This window comes from Barbus barbus (genome assembly GCF_936440315.1).
Source record: "Barbus barbus genome assembly, chromosome: 10".
In the NCBI taxonomy this organism is placed as follows: domain Eukaryota; kingdom Metazoa; phylum Chordata; class Actinopteri; order Cypriniformes; family Cyprinidae; genus Barbus; species Barbus barbus.
Window position 1 is genome coordinate 692,300 of NC_136738.1, and position 25,393 is coordinate 717,692.

Here is a 25,393-nt window from a genome sequence, read left to right on the forward strand (position 1 = left end):
ATCACATAGATTTTATTTTCATACAGTGACAGTTCATGGTGGCCACCGGTTGTCAAGTTTCAAAGAAAAAATCATTATAAAAAGCCTTTAAAGCAGTCCGTACATCACACATGCATTTGTCAAGTTCTTTGAAGGTGATACAATAGCTTTGTGAGGAATGATTATTCATTATTCAAGGATAACAGTTGCATCCACTGCAAATACTTTCTTCCATCAAATATATTTAATATATGGTTTGACATCACTACACTGGTTACACTGGAGAACCAAAGACCAAGCTACCGCATGACTTCAGAAGAGTCGCTGAGAATATGAAATGATGTATGTTGATGTGTGTTTGACAGTAACAGCATACGCGTTAGGAGTGCGTGAGTAAATAGTACCAGATTTTGTACTTATGGGTGAACTAATTCTTTACACTAAACTACATCCAGATGTTTCTGATAAAATTCCACCAAACACACAGAGTCAGCAAAACAAACCACAAAATCATTAACTGTGGAATATGAAATCTGCAGCTTCCACAGGACAGACATGAAGATGTGTCAGACACTGACCAGGGGGCTGTTTCATAAAACAAGTTTACCATATAAGCCAGGCTTATTTCAGTTAGTCGGACTTATGGTCACTTGATTTGGTTTCAGAAAGCACATTTACCATAGCTCAAGCTCAGTCACTCAACTGGTCTAACAGTCAGGCTAAACGATGTTCTTTAACACTGGCCAATAGGAGTCTCTCACATACTGTTATTTGACTATCATCAGTCCAAAAATATAAGTATACAGAAGATGCAACTTAAATAAATCAAATAACAAATACAGGCTTAGGCTACAACCAACTGCATTTATTGTATTGTGCCCAAAATCGAATGACCTTTTTTAATGTGAGACCCTGGACCACAAAACTAGTCTTAAGTGTCAATTTTTGAAATTGAGATATATACATCATCTGAAAGCTAAATAATATTTCCATTGATGTATGGTTTGTTATGATAGGACAATATTTGTCTGAGATACAACTATTTGAAAATCTGGAATCTGAGGGTGCAAAAAAAATCTAAACACTGAGAAAATCACCTTTAAAGTTGTTCAAATGAAGTTCTTAGCAATGCATATTAATAATTCCCTGGGGTTTTATGACAGCTGTACCTTCTATGGTTATTAGTAGAACATCAAAACATTACAATCTAAAATTGCTCTTTAAAGCATTGCATTAAAAACACTAAATTAAACGTTAAAATCACTGAATAAAAAATGAAATTAAATAATAGAAAACAGACTATATATATTAACTAATAAGAGGAATACACATTAGCCTAATTTGAGCTAGTAGGGCTGTATTAGCCAGCTTACATTAAATTAGTGAGATTGCATGAATTTAAATTGTCGTTTATGAAACCGCTTTAGTCCCGATTGATTTGTTAGGTTATTTCAAGTTAGGTTTTGGACTTTAATCCCTGCTTTTCTTGGTGTCTTTTATGAAACAGCCCCCAGCACTGATAACAGGCCGATAACAGACGAAAAATAACCTCCACTGACTCCCGGCTCGTCCGGCTCATGCCCTCTTCACTTCTCCCCTGTTGTCAATGCGACAGTCTCTTTCTTGCCCCCTCTTCACAACTTCTTTCTCTCATTTTCATACTTTCTCTTGTCTGGCTGGTTTAAGCAGCTTTTCCTGACTCCCAGAGAGCCTTTAATATGAAGACGGTGTCCTTTCTAAGACAGGAGGTGCAGCTGTAGTTCTCCGACTTCAGTCTGGCCATAGAAACTAAACTCACAGTACAGGCACAGAAATATCCGTGCAAACCAGAAGTGGCACACACAGGGAAAAATTAAAGGAATAGAGACAGCGTAAGAAAAATTCTCTCACTGTGACATTCCTCACCCCTCTCCTCACACAAGAAAAGACCAAACGTCTACCTAACTATGGCAGGCAAGACGATTTAGCACTTCACAACCACTCAAATCAATTCCCCTCATAGAGGTGAATGCACTGAAGTCACAGAATAATGGGAAAGGACATTTTAGTTGGCTGAAAAGAGTTTTAAAGATGAAATATAAAAGGAGAAACCGATTGCTTTCTTCTACGCTGATTCTCTAAAAGAGATGAGAGGAACAGCTATCTCCAGTTTTAGCTCTCCCGCTGATCTCAGCAGAACCGCGTTTAAAACACGCTTCCATTACGCTACATTACCCCCGCTACAGGACTCCAAGTGAACTCTTCAACCCTTTCCCTTTGCACAATCACTCCAGCGCCGTGTCCTCTTCATGAGGAGGAATACTGCTGATGTTGTCCTCAAACCACAGCATGCTTGAACGCTTCATTCTCATCAGCTAACCAGCATTCCAAGGCTTTTTGACAACTGTATTTTGAATTAAATAAATGCAGCCTTGGTGAACATAAGAGACTTTTGCAAAAAAAAGAAAACTGCTGCAGTGTCTAATTACCTGAATCTCACAGATTCTTACAATCTGCCATAGCAAAAAGACAAAAACAAAAACGAATGACAAAAAGATACTGGCCCAGAAAACTAGGATAAAAGTTACAAACAATTTAGATTAACAGAAAGCACGGCAATTATAGCATCTGGGAAATCTGAATTGGTCAAACATCTGGTCATAGATTTTAGTGAAAAAGAGAAAAATATTACTCTATCACGAGAGATGCATTTATATGGACACTCTCGCCCAAAGTAGCCCACAAATGAGTCCATCAAAAACACTTAGGAAAAAACCCTCAATGATCCATTCCCAAAACACACACACACACACACACACACACACACACACGTCTTCTAGCTTGTAGTCAGAAAAACATTTACATTTAGCAGACGCTTTTATCCAAAGCGACTTTCATTGCATTCAAGTTACAATTTTTACATTTTTTTTATCAGCTCTTTTTATCAGCTCAAAAACACTGCATTCGTTAAAATGCTTATTTGGAGGCAACTTTCCTTTCTTATTCAAATTGGGCTTGAAGTAACAATGTAACAGCTATGCCTCTAGACAATATTATTCATTGTGAGAATCATGCAGAATGTTGCTGGAATAAACATGTATTTCACTGTGTCGAACATTATTCACACAATGTACCAAATTCTCATAAAAACTAATTTCCTCCCCAGCAGGTCCATAAGTCGATCCTCAACATTTTTTAAAAAGATTAAATCTCATCTTTGCTGAGAATACAGTGCATCTCAGGAAAGCTGGAAGCATTTTCCTTGCTCTCCTTGTTATAAGAAAACATGATATTTGGAGATCCGTAGGATTAAAAAGTTAAAACCATTCACTGCTATTGGGATGATATTGGCTACAACACTTCAGCTTTAAAGCACAGCAGGTTAAGATATTTGAACTTCATTAAACTGAAGAACTTCTCAAGCCTATGTGATGGCTTCACTCAGAGGTTTAGGCTGATGTCCAGCGCTCTCTGAAAGTAAGCCCAGACCGCACTGCTCCTCACACACTAATGAGGGATCGAGCCAAACACCAGCCTGCAACCTCTGACTCACGCTAGCACACTTCTTAAAGCAGGAGCTCGGCTCCTAAATTACTAACGCCCCTCAGGACTCCCCTCGCTGTCAAAATACGCTGGCTGACAGCTTTGAAGAGGGCTAGCGCTGTAGCTCTTTATGACTCAGGCACTGCTGCCCAACTTGTTCATGTGTTTTGCCATGATTAAGCGAGGGGAGGTCTCTCATCGCCGGCTCAAACCAGCGCTCACAGCACAAGCTGGCATTCAGAGGCACTGATAGCCTGGTTCAGGGTTTAATATCACTCTCGGTGTGATCATGTGATTACTGTGGGTGGAGGACTCCCTGCTACACATGCTATAAAGTGCAGGCTGTGGTTGTCTGTGTTTCTTGCGAGGGCTGGTGCGTAGGCTGGAAAGCTCAGCTCCAGATCTTCTCCCACTCTGCTGGATCAATGCTGGGAAAGTCATGTTTCAAAACCTCCTCTCAGATGCTAGTATTGCACATGCTGACGACACATTTTGCAACCAGCAGTGGAGAACGTTACATGTAACTTTATATTATCAGTCCCACTACAGCAAAAGACGCTACAACACTACTTTTTTACGAAATGCAATGTTTCTTCATGCTAGTCCAACCGATGGCAGATGGTGGGACCTGTTTGAAGACAATCATTCATTGTATAATTCAGTTTGGTAACAGTATCGTAATTTTTCAGTCAATTTTCCCCTTAAGAGTAAAGAAAAAGATAAACGTAAATGGCCGCTTGTAAGAAAGTATTAAAAAATTATTTTCATTTACAGAACATAGTCGCAAGTAGGATATATAGTTACAACTGAGATGCGTCAAATGTGTCAATGGAAAGATTATTTATTCAGCTTTCAGATTATGTATGTAAATCTCAATTAAAAAAAAAAAAAAAATCGACCCTTATGAATGGTTTTGGGCTCCAGGGTCACATATTTTAAAACATTTATTCCTGTGATGGCAAAGTTGAATTTTCAGCAGCTATTACTCCAGACTTCATTGTCATACGATCCTTCAGAAATATGCCACACAAGAAACGGTTAAAAAGTTATGCTGCTTAAAATTGTGGAAACCCTGATCCTTTTTATTGGAATAGAAATGTCAAAAGAACAGCATTTATTTGAAATAGAATCTTTTGTAACTATGTAAAAAAAAAAAAAGGAATGTTTTTGTATATTTGGAAGAAAAAATGTTTACAGTATTAGAACAGATTTAAAGAGTAACATTTGACATTGAGCACTTTTTGGAAGCTGCAGTTAATGTTCAAAACAGGCAAACAAACGAAGGACACAGAGGCAGTAACTCATGGAGAAAAGCTCCACACAGCGTTCTGAAGGTCACCAAAACACAGATTACAGTGAAAGCAGCAGTGTTTACAGCGATGGCAATGAGGGCTCAAAACATTGCCATATATGGACAAACAGATAACGACAGACAAGAGAAGAAAGATCATCTTGTTCTTGTGGTTCGTCACTCTAAATTTCCCAGGCACTAATGACGATGTTCACAGATTAACGCATCTCTACAGTATTTCATCACCACAGGCAGAAACCTGCGGGGTAAAGTGAGTGTGTTTTATAGAAGTATCATGTTGCAGCCTGTCCAGGTGTGCTGAGACCATGATTCCTGTTTATAGTGAAGTATACAGTTTCTCCCTTTTCATGAAGCTGACACCTCAGACGATACGCTCCTGACTCACCGCTGACTCCATTCTCTCTGACTTTCTCTCTTGGCTCCCCTTACTCACATTTCAGGGCGATCTGGTGCCAGGGGCCTGAATTACACCAGGTTAGGGAGGATAAGACCTCGTTTGTCCCTGAAACTTACGCAGCAGTTTTAAACAACAACAGCACATGAAAGAGCAATGCAACTGACCCTTCACTAAACCATGACCTTAAAATGTTATGAGTAATTCTACCTTAGAAACTCTGACATAATCACAAGATTTCTCTCTTTTTTTTTTTTGATGCACGTCTAAAATGCATTTAGTTTTACTACCTAGAGAACATCTTAAATTAATTAAAACTTACAGAAATCTGCCTGATATATCTATCAAATGTGTAACCACAAGGGTCAGGACATTCAGTTGTCTCTCTCTCTCCACTTCATCTCTAGCGCTCCACGGCTTCATCTCATAAATTCAAAGTGTTTGAAATGTTTTCCAACTAAACTTTACACACTAGTATAAATCCAGACTTTGCTTAGACACACTGGAGGACAGCTGATGTGGGCTTTAGAGGAGAGCAGATAAGGAGGGATATGTTGGCATGCACACCCAGTGGAGACTTCAGAGGAATGTATAACACCCTACATGTATATCAGCTCAGCTCTCCAGCAAATGAGTCTCAGATACAGTCCAGCTGTCTGCAGCTACAGTCCGTTTTAAACCTACTGGGGGTTAAACATCTGAAAATATTCACAGAAGTCAGTACAAATCTCTTTTGGAGCATTCTAGAATAAAAATAAATAAAAAAAACATTCTTTTGATGAGTAACAGACGCTGTCATTGAAATGCATCAACACTGACTCGAGCTGACTGTATTATTTCTGTAGGGCTGCTTACAGCTGAACTGAACTTGTTTTATAACTGATGAACTTGCAGAGTTATTAAACTGAACCAACACTAAACTGAACCCGGTTCAGTAATAACACTACTGTATTGCCTCATATATGATGAAGTTTCCATCACTGATTCATTTTTTACATTGCATCATGGAGTATTTCTCTAATTTGTCATTTGTAAGATTTGAGATGATAATATGTGACCCTGGAGCACAAAAGCAGTCTTAAGTCGCTGGGGTATATTTGTAGCAATAGCCAACAATACATTGTATGGGTCAAAATTATACATTTTTCTTTTATGCCAAAAATCATTAGGATATTAAGTAAAGATCATGTTCCATGAAGATATTATGTAAATTTCTTACCTTAAATATCAAAACTTGATTAGTAATATGCATTGCTAAGAACTTCATTTGAACAACTTTAAAGGAGATTTTCTCAATATTTAGATTTTTTTGCTCCCTCAGATTCCAGATTTTCAAATAGTTGTATCTCAGACAAATATTGTCCGATCATAAACCATACACCAATGGAAAGATTATGTATAAACCTCAATTTATGTATAAACCTGAAAACTGACACTGAAGTGGTTTTGTGGTCCAGGGTCACATATTATGCACGTGTACAGCTCCATGTAGTCCAAATTTCCCTTTAGGGACACAAAAAAAAAAAAAAAAAAATCATTTCAATTCGATTATAATTGGTCTAAGTGAAGACAGCAGATTGCAAATATGAAATTTCAATTAAAGTACGTAAATGTATTTGTGTGTGTGTGTGTGTGTGTGTGTGTGTGTGTGTTCAATGTCACAATGACAAAATGAACCCAAATCCTTCCCACATGATGATGACCCGTTTTAACACACACACACACACACACACACACAATAGAAGAGATCAATAGGAGCATAAGATCAAAAACCACACCCCAAAAGACAAAAATTAAAAGGTTAAAACAAGCACACACCCCTTTTGTTTCAGTAAAAGCCATGTTTACATTTATGACACGTCAAAACGCATTAGCTTTCCATAAATGTTTTACTTCACTCCATCAAAACTGACCTTTAACCTGTACATGCTTTCAAATATCTTAAGAGGGTCAACAACATCACAGGAATTCAATTAAGCTTGAAAAGGAGAAGAATAATTTGCCTTCATTAAGACTTCATTTATTCTGAGTACTCATGTATACATGCTATTCAGAATAAACTAAGAAACACCCTCTCTTTGCACACTTTTGTCCTTTGGAAACAATGGAGATGCTTACTCACACCGTTCATTACTCTGTTCTTGCCAATTCTGTACAATAATTTAGGGAAATAATGAATTTTCATTCATGTCCTTCAAATTATGTTAAAATGTGCGCACACAACCAGCCTTGAGTGTACTGTAAAACTTCATAAGAGTGACTTGCGGTGCTTTCACACTTTTAATTGGTTTATACTCATTTCTTTTCATCTTAAAAAAAATAGATCATCTTGCTGCAAAAAACATGCTTGACATTTCACAATTGCTTAACATCTTAAAGGTTTAAAACTACTATGTTTGGACACGCACAGACCTCAAAATCTATTACAGTGGATATTAAATACAGACAATTGTGAAATGAGAATCAGATAGGAGTGTTTAGATACTGCATGTGCACTGGATTGAAAAAGTGGTCCACAAAAATATATATATTTTTGTAAACAAATCTGATCTGCGCCAGATAATCGTGGGGACAAATACACTAAACTGGTTGACAGAGTAAATGCAGCCTGGTTTAGTAAAGTGTCGGAGAAAGAGGATTTCAGCCTGAAAGCTCAAAGCCATAAAATGTTTCAACAAATACATCAATAAATTATACCCAAAACAAAAACAACACAGTGCCAAACACCCAGTAGTGGTTGTATCACTCGTGTTTGAACAGAGTTGCATCACTGGGGACAGGGTTGGAAAAAAGCACCAAGCTAGAGAAGAGAAGAAACCATCTGGAAATGTACAACTACAAAACTCTAAATCTTCTTCAGAAGCAAACTGTTAAATAAATCATTGCAGCTGAGTGAAGCAGATTAAAAGAGTTTCGCCCATTTGCTTGAACCATTTTTCTTTGGCAGGAGTGAGCAGAGCTTCCTTTTTGCCCACTGACGTCAGAAACAGCAAGCCGCCAAGGGAACGCATAGAACTGGCCGTTTATTCAGGAGAACTGAACTCTATCGTCTTATTTCATCATTCCATCATGCAAAACAGCAGATATAGCCAAGCACAATAAACATCAGAGACTACAGGGACACAGTTTTTAAAGGACAGAACACAAATGGAGAAGAAGAGGTAAAAACACTGCATATTACATAGAGATATACCTGACCAGAAGGGTGAATCTCCTGGACCACAAACCAGTCATAAGGGTACATTTTCATCATCTGAAAGCTGAATAAATCATCTTTCCATTGATGTATGGTTTGTTATGATAGGACAATATTTGTCTGAGATACAACTATTTGAAAATCTGGAATCTGAGGGTGCAAAAAATTGTGTTTTGTATAAAGACAATTGAGCCTATTTTTCATAACATTAAAATGCATTTTTGATCATTGCACACATTTACCCACAAATTTCTCATTAGCTTAGCTTTTAAATTTCATTGGGGAAAATCCCTATTACGCACTCACTTTCATTCTTTAAAGAAAAACAGATAAATAATTACATTTTTACAACACTGGAAGTCAGAATTAGTACCAATTTTTGTGGGTTATGGATTTGGCAATGGTTTAGAATTTGGAAAGGATTTATTTTATTAAGGAAATAAACCACAATACTATAATAAAAACTCAACAGCACAAGATATGCTGTGTGTGTGTGTGTGTGTGTGTGTGTGTGAGAAATATGAGGACACAAACTTGTATAATGACACAGGTATGACAGGTATTACAAGGAGAAGGTGACTTATGAGTATATTTCCCCATGTCCCATACAGAATGAGTTTTGAGAAAGTAAACATGTAAGGACTAGGTTTAGGTGTAGGGTTGTGATAGGTTGTGAATAAGACAAAAACAACAATTAGGTGAGTAAGCTTCATTTAAAAACAAAATACATATTTTTATGAAGTGCTTGTAAAGCGCTGTATAATTATTTTGTTATTTTGATTTTGGGGTGAAATGCGATCTGCACATGTTCTTGACAGGAAGACTGATATTTACCCAGAACTGCCTGCGGCTATGTATATAAACAGAGTTTAACTGTGATTACAGAACGAATTAAGGGGGAATAAAAACATAACTGAGAAAGAGAGGTCTGGCTGATCTGCGATGACAGCACGTATGCAGCTGTCAGGCGGTGAGGAATTGAAAAGCATGCGAGGGTTGTCCTGTAACACGAGCAAGGCCGCGGGGAAATGGGTTAAGAGGTTATAGACACACAGAGGCTCCAGTTAGTATGTGCTTCCTCCCTTCACCTCGTGTACATTGCCTAAAAATACAGCCCACAATGAGCAGCTATTACTCCAGTCAGCAGCTGAGAGCAGCCCAGTCATGGCCTACATTCAGCTCACACATTCCTAACCCACTTATGAAGCATACTGATCATTCATTAATCTATGACCACACACATACTAATTACTACACCGGGCAAGGATGTATATATAGCATTACATTTGCCCTGACCAGCTTCCACAGCTTCAATCACATGCTTCAGCTTAAACACGCACACACAAACAGCTCCAGTACAGTCTCTGGAAGACGCCTACTAACACTTGAGCATGGCTGACATCTTTGATTAGTCGAGTTATTCCTGTCAATGACTAGAAAATCCCTGAAGGTCAGACATATGCCGTGTCTTTTCAGTGGCTTTGTTCCAAATGCTAGTGCACTCCTAAGATAAGGCAGTGGGTAGCAAAATTATGCTCCGTTAGATGTCTTGTTTTGGACAATTTTGTAAAAGTACAGAGCACATAAATATTAGTTGAATATTGCAGGGGAAGTCAGTCAGAACTAACAGCACCAAAAATAACACTTTACAATAAGGTCTCATTTGTTAACATTAGTTAATGTATTAACTGACATGAACAATTACACTATTTATTAATCTTTGTTAATGTAAGTTAATGAAAATAAAGTTGTCCATTGTTTATGCATGTTAGTTCACAGTGCATTACAAACACAGCTTGATTTTAATAATGCATTATTAAATGCTGAAATTAACATTAAGATTAATAAGTATAGAAGTATTGTTCATTCTTAGTTCATGTTTACTAATGTTGTTAACTAATGAACCTTACTGTAAAGTGTTACCAGAATAACAGCCGTTTTTAAACCGTTTCAAACACTCAAAAAACATTTCAGCTCCATTTGGCGAAAACATTCGTGCACTAGTGTCCGCAGATCATCTTTTAAATTGGACTATTTCACTTTTTCCCCCAAACTAGTTAGGCAAGCACAATCCCCGTCATTGGTGATCACAGTGCTGATTCTTACACGAAGCTGAAACAAATACTATCCCCTTACCAATAATCTTAACCTCGGTATAGCATTAGCACATCCTGCAGTTTAATTGCATTTAAACGTGACAATTTAACCCTGATATATGTGTGATATGAACTGTGTTTACACTTTATAGTGTATTGCTTTCTTAGCTTAGCAACGTGTGCTAATGTAAAACTCATTTGTGATAATCCGGTCTCTCTTTTCAGACAGGCAGCTTCATTTGTGGACAGCAGCTCACTATATTTTGTAATATTTGTTATCTGTATTTACCACAGCTATTGAATTTAGCCATGTTTTATTTTTGACCTTAGCTTGTCTTTCAAGCATAAGCTTGCCTGATAGAGACAAAGGGCTGAGGGAGGTTTTAGAGCGGATCCTGGTGCACTGTGGGAATTTCAGGATGTGAGAAAAGATCAGATGCAAAGGTCACATCACACTGACACACACACACACTGACACACACACACACAGACACAGACACACACACAGTTTGTGTCTCTAAAGCACGCTAACAGTTCTGTTTCACCCTGTTCTAAGACAAGGGATTAAATTTAGATCAACACAACATTTCATTAGGAATATGAAATCCTGCAGCATTAGGGAGAGTAACTCACATGGAACAGTATAAATGTATTTTATTACTAGCATTAGCATCTCAAAGACAGTAACTGAACTCAATTCAGCGTACATGGTACTTTAAAACCAGTCATCTGGGGCTGGATTCATGAAACATTCTTAAAACTGAAAATCTAATCTTGTTAACTGCATTTTTCTTATTTTACAACTGAAGAATAATTGTTCACATTAGTTTGCTTTGCCAACAAATTTCAGTGGGTCTTCGACAACAACTGCCATTCAATCAGAAAACAAGAAAATGACAACATGATTTTTTTTCTTTGAGAATTTAACTTAATTTCTTAAGCTCTTCCTACTGACTGAACCATAAATAATCACATGACTATACTGTACCTTGACCTTTTGTTTGCCACAGGTTCAATGCAACTGGACACAATGACTAACTCAAGTGATTTTTTTCACCTACAATAATGGCTGTGAGATGATGGGAATAGGATGCTAGTTCAAAAGTAGCGCTTCCATGAGGTCTGTTAGCATGTAGAGACAGCAGGAAGAATGATGGTGTGTTTAAAGGACAGGGATCTTGAGCAACATGTCTGTCCTTAAGCAGGTGGCTCTCTCAGTGTGATGCTCCCCAGCCCACACCGAACACGACTCGTGACTCACCGATCCCATATTAAAACTGTTCCTGCTGGTCCACATGTCCATTTGTGCAGCCTCTCAAGACACACGGTGCATGTGAGCCTATGCAGCAACGCCTGGCATTGACAGCTCAGCCCACACTTTTAGTCACAATCAACAGCCGAACTGTTAACAATGAGCTTTTTGTAATAAGTTACAGTCACTGATAAGCCCATGTGACTGCTATCAAACAGATGAGACATCAGCGGTATGTGTGTGAGCAGAGCTGGAAGGATAACGTTTAATTACAATTGCAATTAAGAGGACTATTGATACTGATATCATGGTGGCAGGTGGCAAGGCAGCATTACAAGCCTGTGCCCTACTTAATAATTGGGTGGGTTGGCACACAGATGGACTGGCATTCGGTCAGGTAGGTTCTCTGTTACTCCACCAGAACAGTGACTGATTTGTGCTGCATAAATCCACTCAGGCATTAAAAGTCCACCAATTAGCGTAGATCCATTAACACGAGCAATGACGAGTTGGAGAGGATTCAGGCTGACGGCTCCAAAAAAAGCTGCATTTCAAAATGTCATAAAAAAAAAAAAAAAAGATCTCAAAAGTGACCATCCAAGCAAATCCAAAACTGCACTGCTAGAAACTACTTGGGAATAGGGTTGTAACGATATACCGGTATGGCGGTCTATCGCGGTTTGAACGTACACGGTAAACATTTGCATATCTACGGTTTAAAAAAAAATAATGAAAAAAAAAATAATCTCACCCGTGCATATGCAATTTATTTCGGCTGCTTCACTCTGCTGAAATGACAGATTGTATCTAATCTCATCCAATGCCGAAAAAAAGTTTAAATTTGCAGTATGGGAACGCGGGGTTGTCCTTGAGGATGAATCCAATTTGCAAAACCTTGGACGCAAAGTGGCTGCAAAAGCAGGCAATACATCCAACATGTTCGCTCATATTCACAGACACCATCCCTCCGTGCAGATAAAGGTATGTCGCATTTATAACACGTTATAAAGATGTATAATTTCCGTGATGCAGAGGGAATCCCGGTGCAGTCGTGAACATGGGATTTACAGAATAACCTTAACGAGGTCGTCACTTAAAACACACATACAACACGGATAAATCAAAAGTAGATATGAGTGGCGCTGTTTTATCTGCTACATACTGAAGTATGCATGCATGACACTAATGGTGTTCTCAGCGTCTACAGAAACATGAACATCAGCAGAGCTGCTCTGAGAGAAAACCAGCTTTATTTGAGAAAAACCATCAAATACACTAAACTCAAAGATCTGCTACAACCCGTCAAAATAAAAGTTCAATTTAACGAAGTCCTGACAGAAATAAATTAGCATTGTACAATGTACTTAAAAGTTATGACAATAATATTATTATTATTATTGTTATTATTATTACTAATAATTATTATTATTGGAATATCATGTTTGTCCATGTTTTAACTTAGAATACCTCTGTTGTGCAGCACTTTGCCAAAAATAAAAGTTGTTAAATTTTCATTTGATAACATTTTAAATCATTAATTAAAATGTTAAAGTGTGATATAGCTATATATAAGGCTTATGGCTTTATTTTGTAATTGTTTTTTTTTCCTCAGAAGGGAGGCTTACTTTTATTAACATGATTTCAAGTTTGTTGCAATAAAGGATTTGTTCACTCAAATAACTTCTTATTCTTTTAAGAGTCGTTGTTACTGATAAGAATTATTATTTAATATATACCGTGAAACCGTGATATTTTCTGACATAATCATCATACCGAGAAAATCTCATACCGTTACAACCCTACTTGGGAAAACTCTAAAATCAGTTACAAAGGCTCTATAATGAATAAGTATACTATTCAGATTAAATGTGTTTTTAGTCACAGTTATTAATTGGGATGCACAAATATTAAAATTTTGGCTTATACAGATATAAGTGTATTTAGAATTAACAATTTACACTATTCTGCCTAAATAAAAAAGAAAAAAATATTACACTAGTCATTTTGAAATGTTAGAAGTGAATTTAAATCTCACAACATTAAAATGTACAGTATAAAAATGTATATTAATTTGGAGTTTTTCTAAAGATCTAACAGGAGTTTTCAAACATTAAAAAAGTTAGATGGTAAATGTAAAAATAGGGGAAACGGTTATGAATAATTCAGACACTATTATATACATTAAGCCTATATTGTCAAAATTATTGGCACCCCTTCTAATGAACAGGTTTGACTACTTTAATAATTTCTATGAGTACAAATCTTAATGTTTAAGCATATAATGATATTCTAGGGAATTGTGTACTTCTAATTTTATAGCAACAGTTTGGACAGAACCCTTTTCTATTCTAACATGACAGTGTCTCTGTGTATAAGGCACGGTTCAAAAAGACATGATTGATTCAGTCAGTGTGGAAGAACTTGACTGGTCTGCAGAAAGCAGCTGAACACCTCTGGTGTGACTTTATATGCAGACCTTGACCAATGACTTGTATATGGGTACAGTCATTTTAGACACGTCCAAAACTAATTTTTAAATACATTAAATATATTTCCATCTTTGTTGCCACAGTTTTGGAAGTGCCAACACTTATATAGTGTCTATACAAGTCATTGGTGTTTGGTGGTGAGTTTTTGGCTCAAGGTCTGCATATAAAGTCACACCAGAGGAGTTCAGCTGCTTTCTGCAGACCAGTCAAGTTCTTCCACACAGACTCAATCAATTTCTTTAACCTTGCCTACTATATAGAATAAATGTTAATATATTCCAATATATTGTGCATCCCTATTATTAACATATGATGCCTGACATTTCAAGTACAGATTCAGACAGGACTGGGTTGTCTCGGATTGATTTAATTCCCTTTTAAAATTATCTTTTTAATCTTTTATTGATTTAATTCTCTTTTTAAATTGAATGGGCTGTCACTAGAGCTTGAACCACCAACCATTTTACACAAAAAGCTGGTGAAAAAGGTCTAAATACAAGGACAATGCTGTAACTATAACTTTCTCCTTGTGCTGACTGACAGCTTTAGTTATGGCTTTTAATGAAAGGTCGTGAGGACCTTTCATTAAAAAGAAGTTGTGAGGAGCAAAAAATAATCATAATATCCCACAAATCACAGACATTGCTATCCGGAAGGAATTTGATTTCTCAGAGGACCCCAGAGTTATCTGAAAAACAGTAGGTAATTTTCTCTGTAATTTGCACCGAGCTTGTGAAAGAAAATCACAGATGTGCTTGATTCAGACGAGAATAAAATCACAAAGTGCATCTGTGAAACACGCATCTACCCAGCCTCCTGCAGGAAAAGCTGTCCAGTCTGAATAAGGCTCATGAATGCAAAAACACAGTGCTGTAGAAAGCACACTACATTATGAATCAGGGTTAAGTGAGAGCTCGGAGGGGCTCACCGGTGAGGTTGGTGCGGGCGCTGTAGGAGCCCAGGTAGCGGCTGTCGGTGTTGGGAGTGTAGCACTCGTACATGCCCTGGTCGGTGGCCTGCAGCTTGGTGATGTGCAGCAGGACAGAGTCTCCGCTTAGCCTCTCGATGTAGATCTCCTTGCTGTTGACGCGCTGGGCGTACAAGGCGTAGGCGTAGTTGTGCTGGGACGTGCTCACGATACGGATCTCTCGATCGGGAGCGGTGTAAAGGTACATGGACCATTCAAAGTCTTGCTCGACCCCTTCCTTGTACCCGGTCACATTACACCAGACGGTGATGTGAGAGCCCTCCGTTCGGATCAAGGGCCCCGGCTGAACTGTAACCTGCCGCTGGGCCGAGCATGAGACCACTGGAAGAAAGACAGAATGGGTCAAAAATTTGTATATTCAATATAAACACAAAAATATAATGTTTGTTTTTTTTAAATCAGGTGAACCACCAGTCAAAAGGTACTTCCCAATAATCTAGTTATAATCTCGATAAAAAGTCTGATAAGAAAACCTTCAAGCTTTTGAGTGCTTGAAATGTGTGTTTGTGTGCGTGTGACGTCACGAAATCAAGTGTCCTTCAGCCAAGAGGCCCATTATACAGTAAACACAGCCACTCGATAGAATCACCTTTCAAGAAACACAGGTGCGTTACAAGTAGCATTGCAATCGGTTTCAATCTGAATGGAAATGCACCATATAAACACCTCAATCAGAATAAAAATGCCCAAACCGAATTAAATTGTAATCGGTTTGAGAGAGGTTTTTGCCGATATGCCGATATTTTTCGGCTCATTTTGGCCGATACAGGTACATTTCCTTTTGTTTGGAAACAAGTCTCTCCTGTGCAGAAATAAGCTAAATATATTTTTTTTATTTTGGTTAGTTTAACAAGAACTTATTTGTTAGAATTAAATAAAAAATAATGAAGGTTTTTGACTGTACAAGCTTTGAAAATAACTATAAATAAACATATACACACATATATATATACACATATATAAAAAACAAATACATATACAAATAAACGCTCCTTTGAATTCAGCAAACTCTTGGTAAGAAATCGTTTATTTGTTCTATTTAAGTACAGTAAACCTTTTTAGTATCACAATAATTCATTTCAGAGCTGCATTACAGAGGGTCGTACTGTAATTTTATCCCTCAATGCTTTAACATTAAGAAATGATGGCAATGATGTGTGTTGATCAACTGGCTGAGATCAAGCTATACTGTGTTTATTTTATCTGATAAATACAGGCTGTGCAACTTGGTTATTAGAAACTGCAAACGAGATATAAATTTGGTTCTGTACGATAGATGACAAAAAAAGAGTGTACTTGTAAATGTGGTTAGTGTCTGCTGCGATCAAAAACTACAATTAACACAAATAAAGGTCAAAGTGCCAGTAAATCATAATGAGTTCATGTAAACACACTCAGCTCAGGTATACATATTAAAATAAGCCCACTTAGCAAGAGATGTGCCTAAAGAGACCCAGACCTAAATTAAGTGTTCATTAGGTATGTTTGGATTGGGAAATGATGTGGAAAATAATGCTGTCGAATTGGACAGGTTTTGAAATGAAGAATCTTCTCTCCATGCGAGCAGATGAAGAAATTAGTTGACTGATTACTGAAACTAAAGATGGTCTCATTTATGAAATAAATAAATAAATAACTTGCCTCCTTATGAAACAAGCAATACACAGGACCGAAAACAAATCACATTATAAAATTTTAACAGCATTTTGGTGCAGATGAGTGAACGGTAGCAAAATGTGAATAGCAGATGCAGAATATTCACTGGAAAAGGTAATCTGGCAATTTTAGCACAATTTAATGGGTTTCATGTGTGAAAGTGGCAATTATTCATCTTTGTGTGTGTATAAAGTTGTTATTTTCCTGTAAAATTATAGCATACTACGTTTATATTCTAGAATATTTGGAGAAAATATCTGGACTTTTGTTAAAAGGCATTATCTACCTATAAATACATATATAAACATATATATTGAAATATTTGCATAAGTAACTTTGTAAGTACACGTGCAAACTATTCATTAATTTGTAACTACATGTCTACTAACTCTCAGTAGGTTAGGTTTAGGGTCAGCAGAATAAGTGGACGTACTTATGGTCAGTATGCTGTATGTTGTGGACCCATCAAAATTAAGTGTTAGAAGCTAGTTGACATGGAGTTGCAAAGTTACTTACTGTTAGTAAAATGTCTAAAGTGGACTGTTGAAATAAAGTATTACCTTAATTATTATTAATTAACATGAGCACAAACACTGTACTGTACTTAGGTAACAAATAAACCGCCTCTGACAGTTTAAACACTAACATTTATCCTTATTATAGAGAAATGTATGTGTATGTGATGCTGTAAAACTTTCAGAAGTTTTACAGCATCTCTGAGACAGCCACAACACCTTTGTGAGAATAATGAGAGTTCTGTACAGAATAAAAGATGTTAACCGATAAACTAACATCGTCCTATAGCCTGCCTGAGTTTGACAAAAGCGTAGCATAAAGGAAGACAAGTGTGAACATTTGGAGTTGAGAGAACAGCGAGAAAGTCATTCCTCGGATGTCATTGTCCAATCTGTAACAGAAAAGAGATGCAGCCCATCTGCTAGCGCGTCCCGTCTGGTGTGGATCTGTGACGATGAGTGAGTGTGTGTGGGTGAACGCTCCCCACGCCTCAGAAGAGACGTCAGTGATTTAATTACGTCTAAATATGCACACGCATCTGCATCTCCGGGCCATCCTGTAGTGAACTGAAAGTGGCTTTTATCACTTTCCTTCCCTCTCGTAACCCCTGTACTCCCACACACGCCTGTGCTTTCCTACACACTCAAAAAACCCCACACAAACAGCATCCTAGTGCTACGTCAGTATACAGCTCTACAGGACGGCAGCAGACAGCTGGGTTATCTCAACTGCGCTGTGCTGTGGCACAACCGTGCACATGGGAATAATTTACACTTCCCAAGGTGATCTGATGTTTGTCATGCCCTGCGTTTCTCTCTCTCTCCATGACATCCGGCTCTGTAGGAGACGCTCTGCCAACCTGGCTCCCCATAAACACCTTCATGTGCAGTAAACTGTTCTGTCTTCAGTCAGAATTACAGCTCGACAATAGAGCCAAACTAGCCTCACAGAGCCAGGCATGAGGTCTGGACCACATTCAGGCATATTTCAAGTCAATAACTGACTATAAAGATGGGAAGCCTGATGACATATAAAGTAATTGAAGATTATGTACAAATGGGCATGATAAAAACTGCTTTTTTATTATTATCTGCAGTACTACCAATATTATGACTTTTAAAACTTACTATACTGCATTAAATTACGTGAAATATTGTTTTATAATATAACTCCTAAAACAAAGCAAAATAAATGTGCTTCAAATATAATTCTTATAATAACATAAAATTCCTAATACCTTTTTAAAGGCTTCTTCACAAAAACGTATTTTATCTCATCAATACATATTAAACATTTCTACTAAGATTTATTTTATATCCATAAAATAAATTAAAACATTACATTTCCAAAAGTGACAGTAAAGGCATTTCTAATGTTGGAAATTATTTCTATTTCAAATAAATGCTGAACTTTCTATTCATCAAAAATCATGATTTTCACAAAACATTAAGCAGCACAACTGTTTTTAACATTCATAATAATAATAATAATAATAATAATAATAATAATAATAATAATAAATGCTTCTTGAACAAAATCATCATATTAGAATGTTTTCTGAAGATCATTCACGTAACACTGGAGTAATGACTGCTAAAACAAATTCAGCTTAGCCATCACAGGAATAAATTATATCTAAAATATTACATATGCAGAAAACAATTATTTTAAATTGTGATAATATTTCAGGATATTACTATTTTACACAAAAAAAAAAAAAAAAAAATCAATGCCAATTTAAATAAAATATTCAGCCTTGGTCAGAATAATAATTTTTTTTTTTTTAATATTATAGAAGTGCATATCTTTTGAATAGAAGTGTATATTATCTGGTGGAATTACAGTAAAAGAAAAATCCTTCATACGCTGCAAAGCAACCAATCACTGACCAGATCAGACAGTCAGTTAACTGGCATTCTGCACCTTTATCTCTAATGCTAGCACCAAACTAACTCTGTCTTGTTTACATTCCCACAGACCCTTCACCCTCACTTTTGGTTTTCTCATTTCAAGCATCTTCCTTATTGCAGATGTGACCCCTGGTCTGTCTGCTGAAGTTTCGCTTCCCTGTGCCAAAGTCCTCAGAGCCACTGTTCAGGAGTCTGAGACTCAAAGACTGTCTGGGAGACATTTCCCCTGAAAACCAGACTTCACCTGTCAGCACAGACCACTGCAAGAGTACGGACTGCTACATAGTTGGGGAAGTCGTGGCCTAATGGTTAGAGAGTCGGACTCGTAATCGAAAGGTTGCGGGTTCGAGTCCCCGGCCGGCAGGGATTGTAGGTGGGGGGAGGGAATGTCCAGCGCTCTCTCCACCCTCAATACCACGACTGAGGTGCCCTTGAGCAAGGCACCGAACCCCCAATTGCTCCCCGGGCGCTGCAGCATGGCTGCCCACTGCTCCGGGTGTGTGTGTGTGTGTGTGTGTGTGCATTTGTTCACTACTCACTGCTGTGTGTGTGCACTTGGATGGGTTAAACGCAGAGCACCAATTTCGAGTATGGGTCACCATACTTGACAATACGTCACGACTTTCATAGTTTACCATGCACTCCAACTGAGTTCGTTCATACATCTGTTAGACTGATTTGCAGGACTCTCATCCTAAACAGAGTCCACAGAGTCATTTAGCCTATGTCCTCCAGTAAACAATGCAGTCTCGTAGGGCTGTGCAATTAATGGAAATTCAGTTTCGATTCTGACCTCCAACGATTATGAAAATACAGTAATTGAGAAAACGATTGTGCCCCGTTCCGCCCCCTTTCCAGCACGGCGCTTTCGCGTGCAAACCAGTAAAATCATGTAACGAGACTTTTGCAAAATAGGACATGCTTGATTTATTTAAGTTGATTAGATTTATTCATGTTTTTAAAAGCGTGAATGAGAACTTGCGCTGTTCCTCGGGAAGATTGCGTATGCGCTCAGGGACGGAACAGACCTGTAAATTCATCTTTTAGCGTCTAAACGGTCAAATACATGCAAAAATGAGGCACTTCGTTATTATTCACGTCGTCAGTTATGAAGTGAACAAAGAGTTGAGAATGAAAATACGTGTGTGACAGTAAATTGGATACGTGCGGCTCTTAAAGTGACAGCGCGCCATTTTCCTGCTGCTGACTGTGTGCTTTATATTAATCAAACAACAAAAGACAAATTCAGAATCACTCTCTGCTCTTGACTGAAGGACTTTTGTAACTTTAATAAGAAACAAAGGAAGTTTAATTCTTACAGTGAAGACTATGCTGTTTTATTTACATTAGGTTATCCAATTTCTCTAGTAGGCTGTTAACTGAATAGCACTTTAGACTCGCATTAAAAAAACAACAACTTAAAGCACACGGTTTCATTTGTTTATTATATTGTATTCCTTTGCTTTTTTATTAATGGCAGTTTAATTACTTTAAATAATTTAGATTTGTGTTGTTTTTTAAACTGTGTCTAAAAAGATGTCTTAGCAACCTTATTCAGGGAAAATATACATATATGTGACCCTGGAGCACAAAAGCAGTCTTAAGTCGCTGGGGAATATTTGTAGCAATAGCCAACAATACATTGTATGGGTCAAAATTATTGATTTTTCCTTTATGCCAAAAATCATTAGGATATTAAGTAAAGATCATGTTCCATGAAGATATTTTGTAAATTTCCTACCGTAAATATATCAAAACTTCATTTTTGATTAGTAATATGCATTGCTAAGAACTTCATTTGAACAACTTTAAAGGAGATTTTCTCAATATTTAGATTTTTTTGCTCCCTCAGATTCCAGATTTTCAAATAGTTGTATCTCAGACAAATATTGTCCTATCCTAACAAACCATACATCAATGGAAAGATTATTTATTCAGCTTTCAGATTATGCATAAATCTCAATTTTGAAAAGAATTAACCCTTATTGACTGGTTTTGTGGTCCAGGGACACATATTTGATATATATCACTATCTTTAAATAAATCTTTCAAATAAAGTTCTGGTCATATGACCCACTAATAATAGTTTTAAATAATTGATCACAATATTGACCAAAATAATCGTGATTATGATTTGTCATAATTGAGCAGCCCTACCGTCTCATCATTTCAAAGAAAAGTCTTTACAGTACAGTATGTGGTTTTGAAATGTGATCAAACCGGGTTTTGATTCTTAAGTGCTTCAGGGTCCATTTTGCAATTCTGGCACGGTTGGGGTGACAAGCTCTGTCATTCAACGGATGAAAGCGACAGCCTGCTAGACCATGAGCCATCAGTCTGATTTCAGCAGGATGAAGTTATGACATATGACACATTAAATCCAGAGACATTTCAGAGATATTTAGCTGGAACATTCATGTCAGGCTCATTCCTCTTTTTGAGCTCGGCTGATGAAAGCAGCGTTTCCATGTGGGTCACAGAAGACTTCCCCAGAATAACCAGCTCTGGCCTGCCATCAGCTCTGCAGCATTAAATATGGATCACATACTGTATAAAACACCATCCGTTTCTAACAACATGTGCGCTCTCTCTCTCTCCTGTGGAGGAGGATGGCATAAGAGGTTTGTCTGTTTCATACATTTTAATACCAGTTTACAGTACTTTATTAAAGAGGAGCTTTCGGTCCTCTGGGTGCTGAGCACGAGAGAGTAAGACATTTCATGAAGGTTTCTAAATCATTGTCCTGAGCAACCTTATACTTTAAACAACAATAAATCTAACTAAACTGTTTAAGTTTCTCTCATCCAGCATTACTAATCGGAATTCCTGCTAATTAGCAGTGTAAACTAATCACATAGAGCCAATTATTATCCTATCATATTTCGTTGACTTGACTTGAAGGGATTTGTTCCTTAACATTTATTTTAGTAATCTACTTCTTTATTACTTTTATAGCATGATAGCCCTAAACTATATATAAAATAATAATAATAATAAAAAAAAAAAAGATATTGGGTAACCAAATAGTTTCAAGTACACATACTGTAAAATAAAGTGCAACCCAGAAAAATAAAATACACATTTATATGAACAAAACTGAAAATCATTTGGATACTGTATTTTTTGACAAATGAAAGCACTGAATAGGAATTAGTTCTCAGTTCCCAACCATAATTATTACTACACAAATCACTGTAAAGAGAGTCCCACGGGAACAAATGAACAGAGCAAAACCACTTTAAACTATGTCAACAGTTAAAAACAGAAGACAATGCGAGTAGATAATAGACAAAGAATAAGAGCAAACTAGATCAACTGCGGTCAAAGCTGCAAAGATCAAAAGAAAACCTGTCTAAAAGGTAGAATACAAGAACGAGTGAGGAAGACAATGCAGGAGGAGACTACAGTCTAGTCTTTGGTCAGCACTAAAGTCTCTGATAAATACTGGTACATGAGAGACAACCACTTTCCCAAGCCTGCTGTTTGTCCTGCTTTAATTGCCTCTCTCACACGGAGTCCAAAAGCACTTTAATGGAGCCGCTGTGTAGTCAGACACAAGCCATGATGCCGTGTCCCACGGCCCAAGAGAGTAACGCAACAACCCTCAAAAGACGCACAGCTCTGGTGTTTAACAGGACACACACACGGAGCAAATTGGCCTAGACCATTACCACCATCACAAACTCCAAACCCAGCGGAGCAATTACCAAAATCGCTTCTGTTCATTTGATGCAGGCCAGAGTGTAAGAACGTCCCCACAAGGAGCGCAAAAAAGGGGCTTGGCGGTAAACCACAGCCAATTAGAGGAGGATGTAGCGAGGCAAATGACCAGAAGAGGAGACCATATTGAGAAGGAATACAAGTTCACAGCATTTGGCAACACACAATCCAATTTCTTTTGTCTGTGTGACACAGATCTCATTTTTTAGAGCAGTGTTAACACAAAAAAATCCAATCTTTTCAATCCGATTTGGGTGGCTTTGATATGTGGTCCTTGATCCGATTGGGTGTTCAATTCATGGCCATGTGACCTGACCGTGAACCATCAGATTGGAATTGAAAGGCTTCTTTAATGCCAATTTTATTTGTTATGTACACATAAGCAGTGCACGTGACTTACTGATTTTATAAACATGCAAATGGGGTTGCTTTCATGCTGGCTGTCTGTTCGAGCCTGTAGTGAATGTAAAGTGAACAATATCAAACAATAAAAACAGATTTGAGCAAAGAAAAAAAATAAATAGATGTCATTATCTACTCACTATCACCTCATTTTAAGATATACACATGCACACTTCACAAGATCTCAACTCGATTCAAGTAAGTTTGCAAGGTTTGTGAAATTAAATAGTCATTCAAAGATTTCTTTAAATTATGTGTATCTGCTGAATGCTGACAGCAAGCGAGAAAGTATTATAATGTTTGCTTTTCTATTATTAAAAATATAAAAGCAATTGTTACAAAAAGCAATACTTTGTATAAATTTTAATTCCTTTGTTTAACTGTTCTATCTGATTATTAGACTTCTATCCGTATTAGTCAGAACTGTTAACGATGACAGCAAACAAGAGGGAGAATGTGAGCACTGTGCGCTCAGGCGCTGCCATTATCAGCACCATCGAAATAAACGTCCCGAACGCATCGGCCAAACAGAAAAACTTATCGGCCGATGCCGATATTTGAAAAATGCCAATTATCGGCCTTGGCGATATATTGGTCGACCACTACTAAAGACAGAACGAGCAAAAAAAAAAAATTAAAGACAGAATAAACAAATGAATAAACAAAAAATAGAATGAACAAACAAATTTATAATGAACAAAAAGGAAGAGATTTCCAAAAGGTGTAAAATAAATGTAGAAAATCTTCTGTTTTTATAACTAGCTAACAAAGTATAAGCAATGCCCCCAATTAGCCAAGTAAACGTGTGTGAGAGAGAGTGTGTGAAAGAGAAAAGCATATGCGCGGCCTCTTCCAGGCCAGGACAGGGACTCCAGTCAGCACCTCAGCTGTGCCGCGTAAAAAACAACACCAGCCTTTTAGTACAGGCAGACGGGGGGGTGGCACACTGCTTCCTGTGTGTGTGCGGGTGAGCAGCTGGAGGCACAGCTGTACTGGTGTGTGTGTGGCGATGAATCGGTTTCTAAAAAGTATTAACTATATTTAAGAATGGAAGTTATTTAACTGTCCAATGGCAGGAAGAATTGGGGAAAGGGGTCTGTGGGCTACAGCCCCAATGGAAGGACAGGAAATGAGTAGTAAGGCAACATGCTCTGGGTTTGATTAGATCAATACAAAACCATTCAGCGAGCAAGACATGACCACAGCAGTCCTGGTGTCTGCTCTGTGGGGATGTCAGAAGAGGAGAATCCTGCGCTTGTTGCTCTGGTGAGTGGGTTGTGGTAAGACTAATGTACAGTGGCCCAGTATACAAAGCATAACGCAATGAATTTAGCACAACACAACATAAAAAAGCCACAAAGAAACGAAAATTAGCACAACACAACAGAAACAAACCACAACGAAATTAGCACAAAATAGTGGAATCAAAGACGCCACAACACAACGGAAACAAGTCACAATGCAACAGAAACAAGTTGCATCGCAGTGGAAAGAAGCCACAACAGAAACAAGCCGCAATGCAACGAAATTAGCACAACGCTGCGTAATTAGCACAAAACAACAAAATTAGTCCAATGAGTTGTGTTGTGCACTACTGGGCCACCATACTAAAGGCCCGTTCACACAAAGATAACAATATCTATATTAGCATCCACACCAAGTACAATAATGTTCTGTTTATTATAAGCACATGCTGCATGTGATATCGATGATATCTTTCCTCTGTGCTGTTATCGTTATAGCTGTGGACTCTGCTATTTTTATTTTTTTTCCCCATTTAGAAAGACTTTCAAAACTATATCTTTATCATTATAGTTATCAGAAGGGCTGTGCAATTAAATCGAATTCGATTATCATGCGCATCTCGTCAGTAAAACCTGTTCAGTGACTGGCAGTAAATCGCCATCACCTGCTTTCAAATGGAGCGGAAATTACTACATAGAGCTGTAGTTCACCAACAA

General features: G+C 37.6%; 1 protein-coding gene across 1 annotated transcript in view; it reads right to left on the minus strand.

Moving 5' to 3' along the window:
• The window catches only part of LOC306875755 (immunoglobulin superfamily member 3-like), a 149,016-nt gene that overhangs the window by 101,362 nt on the left and 22,261 nt on the right, over window positions 1-25,393 (minus strand). Inside the window, exon 2 of the mRNA XM_079426474.1 lies at window positions 15,169-15,549. Within this exon, the coding sequence (XP_079282600.1) occupies window positions 15,169-15,549 (381 nt within the window). The remainder of the gene's footprint in view (window positions 1-15,168; window positions 15,550-25,393) is intronic.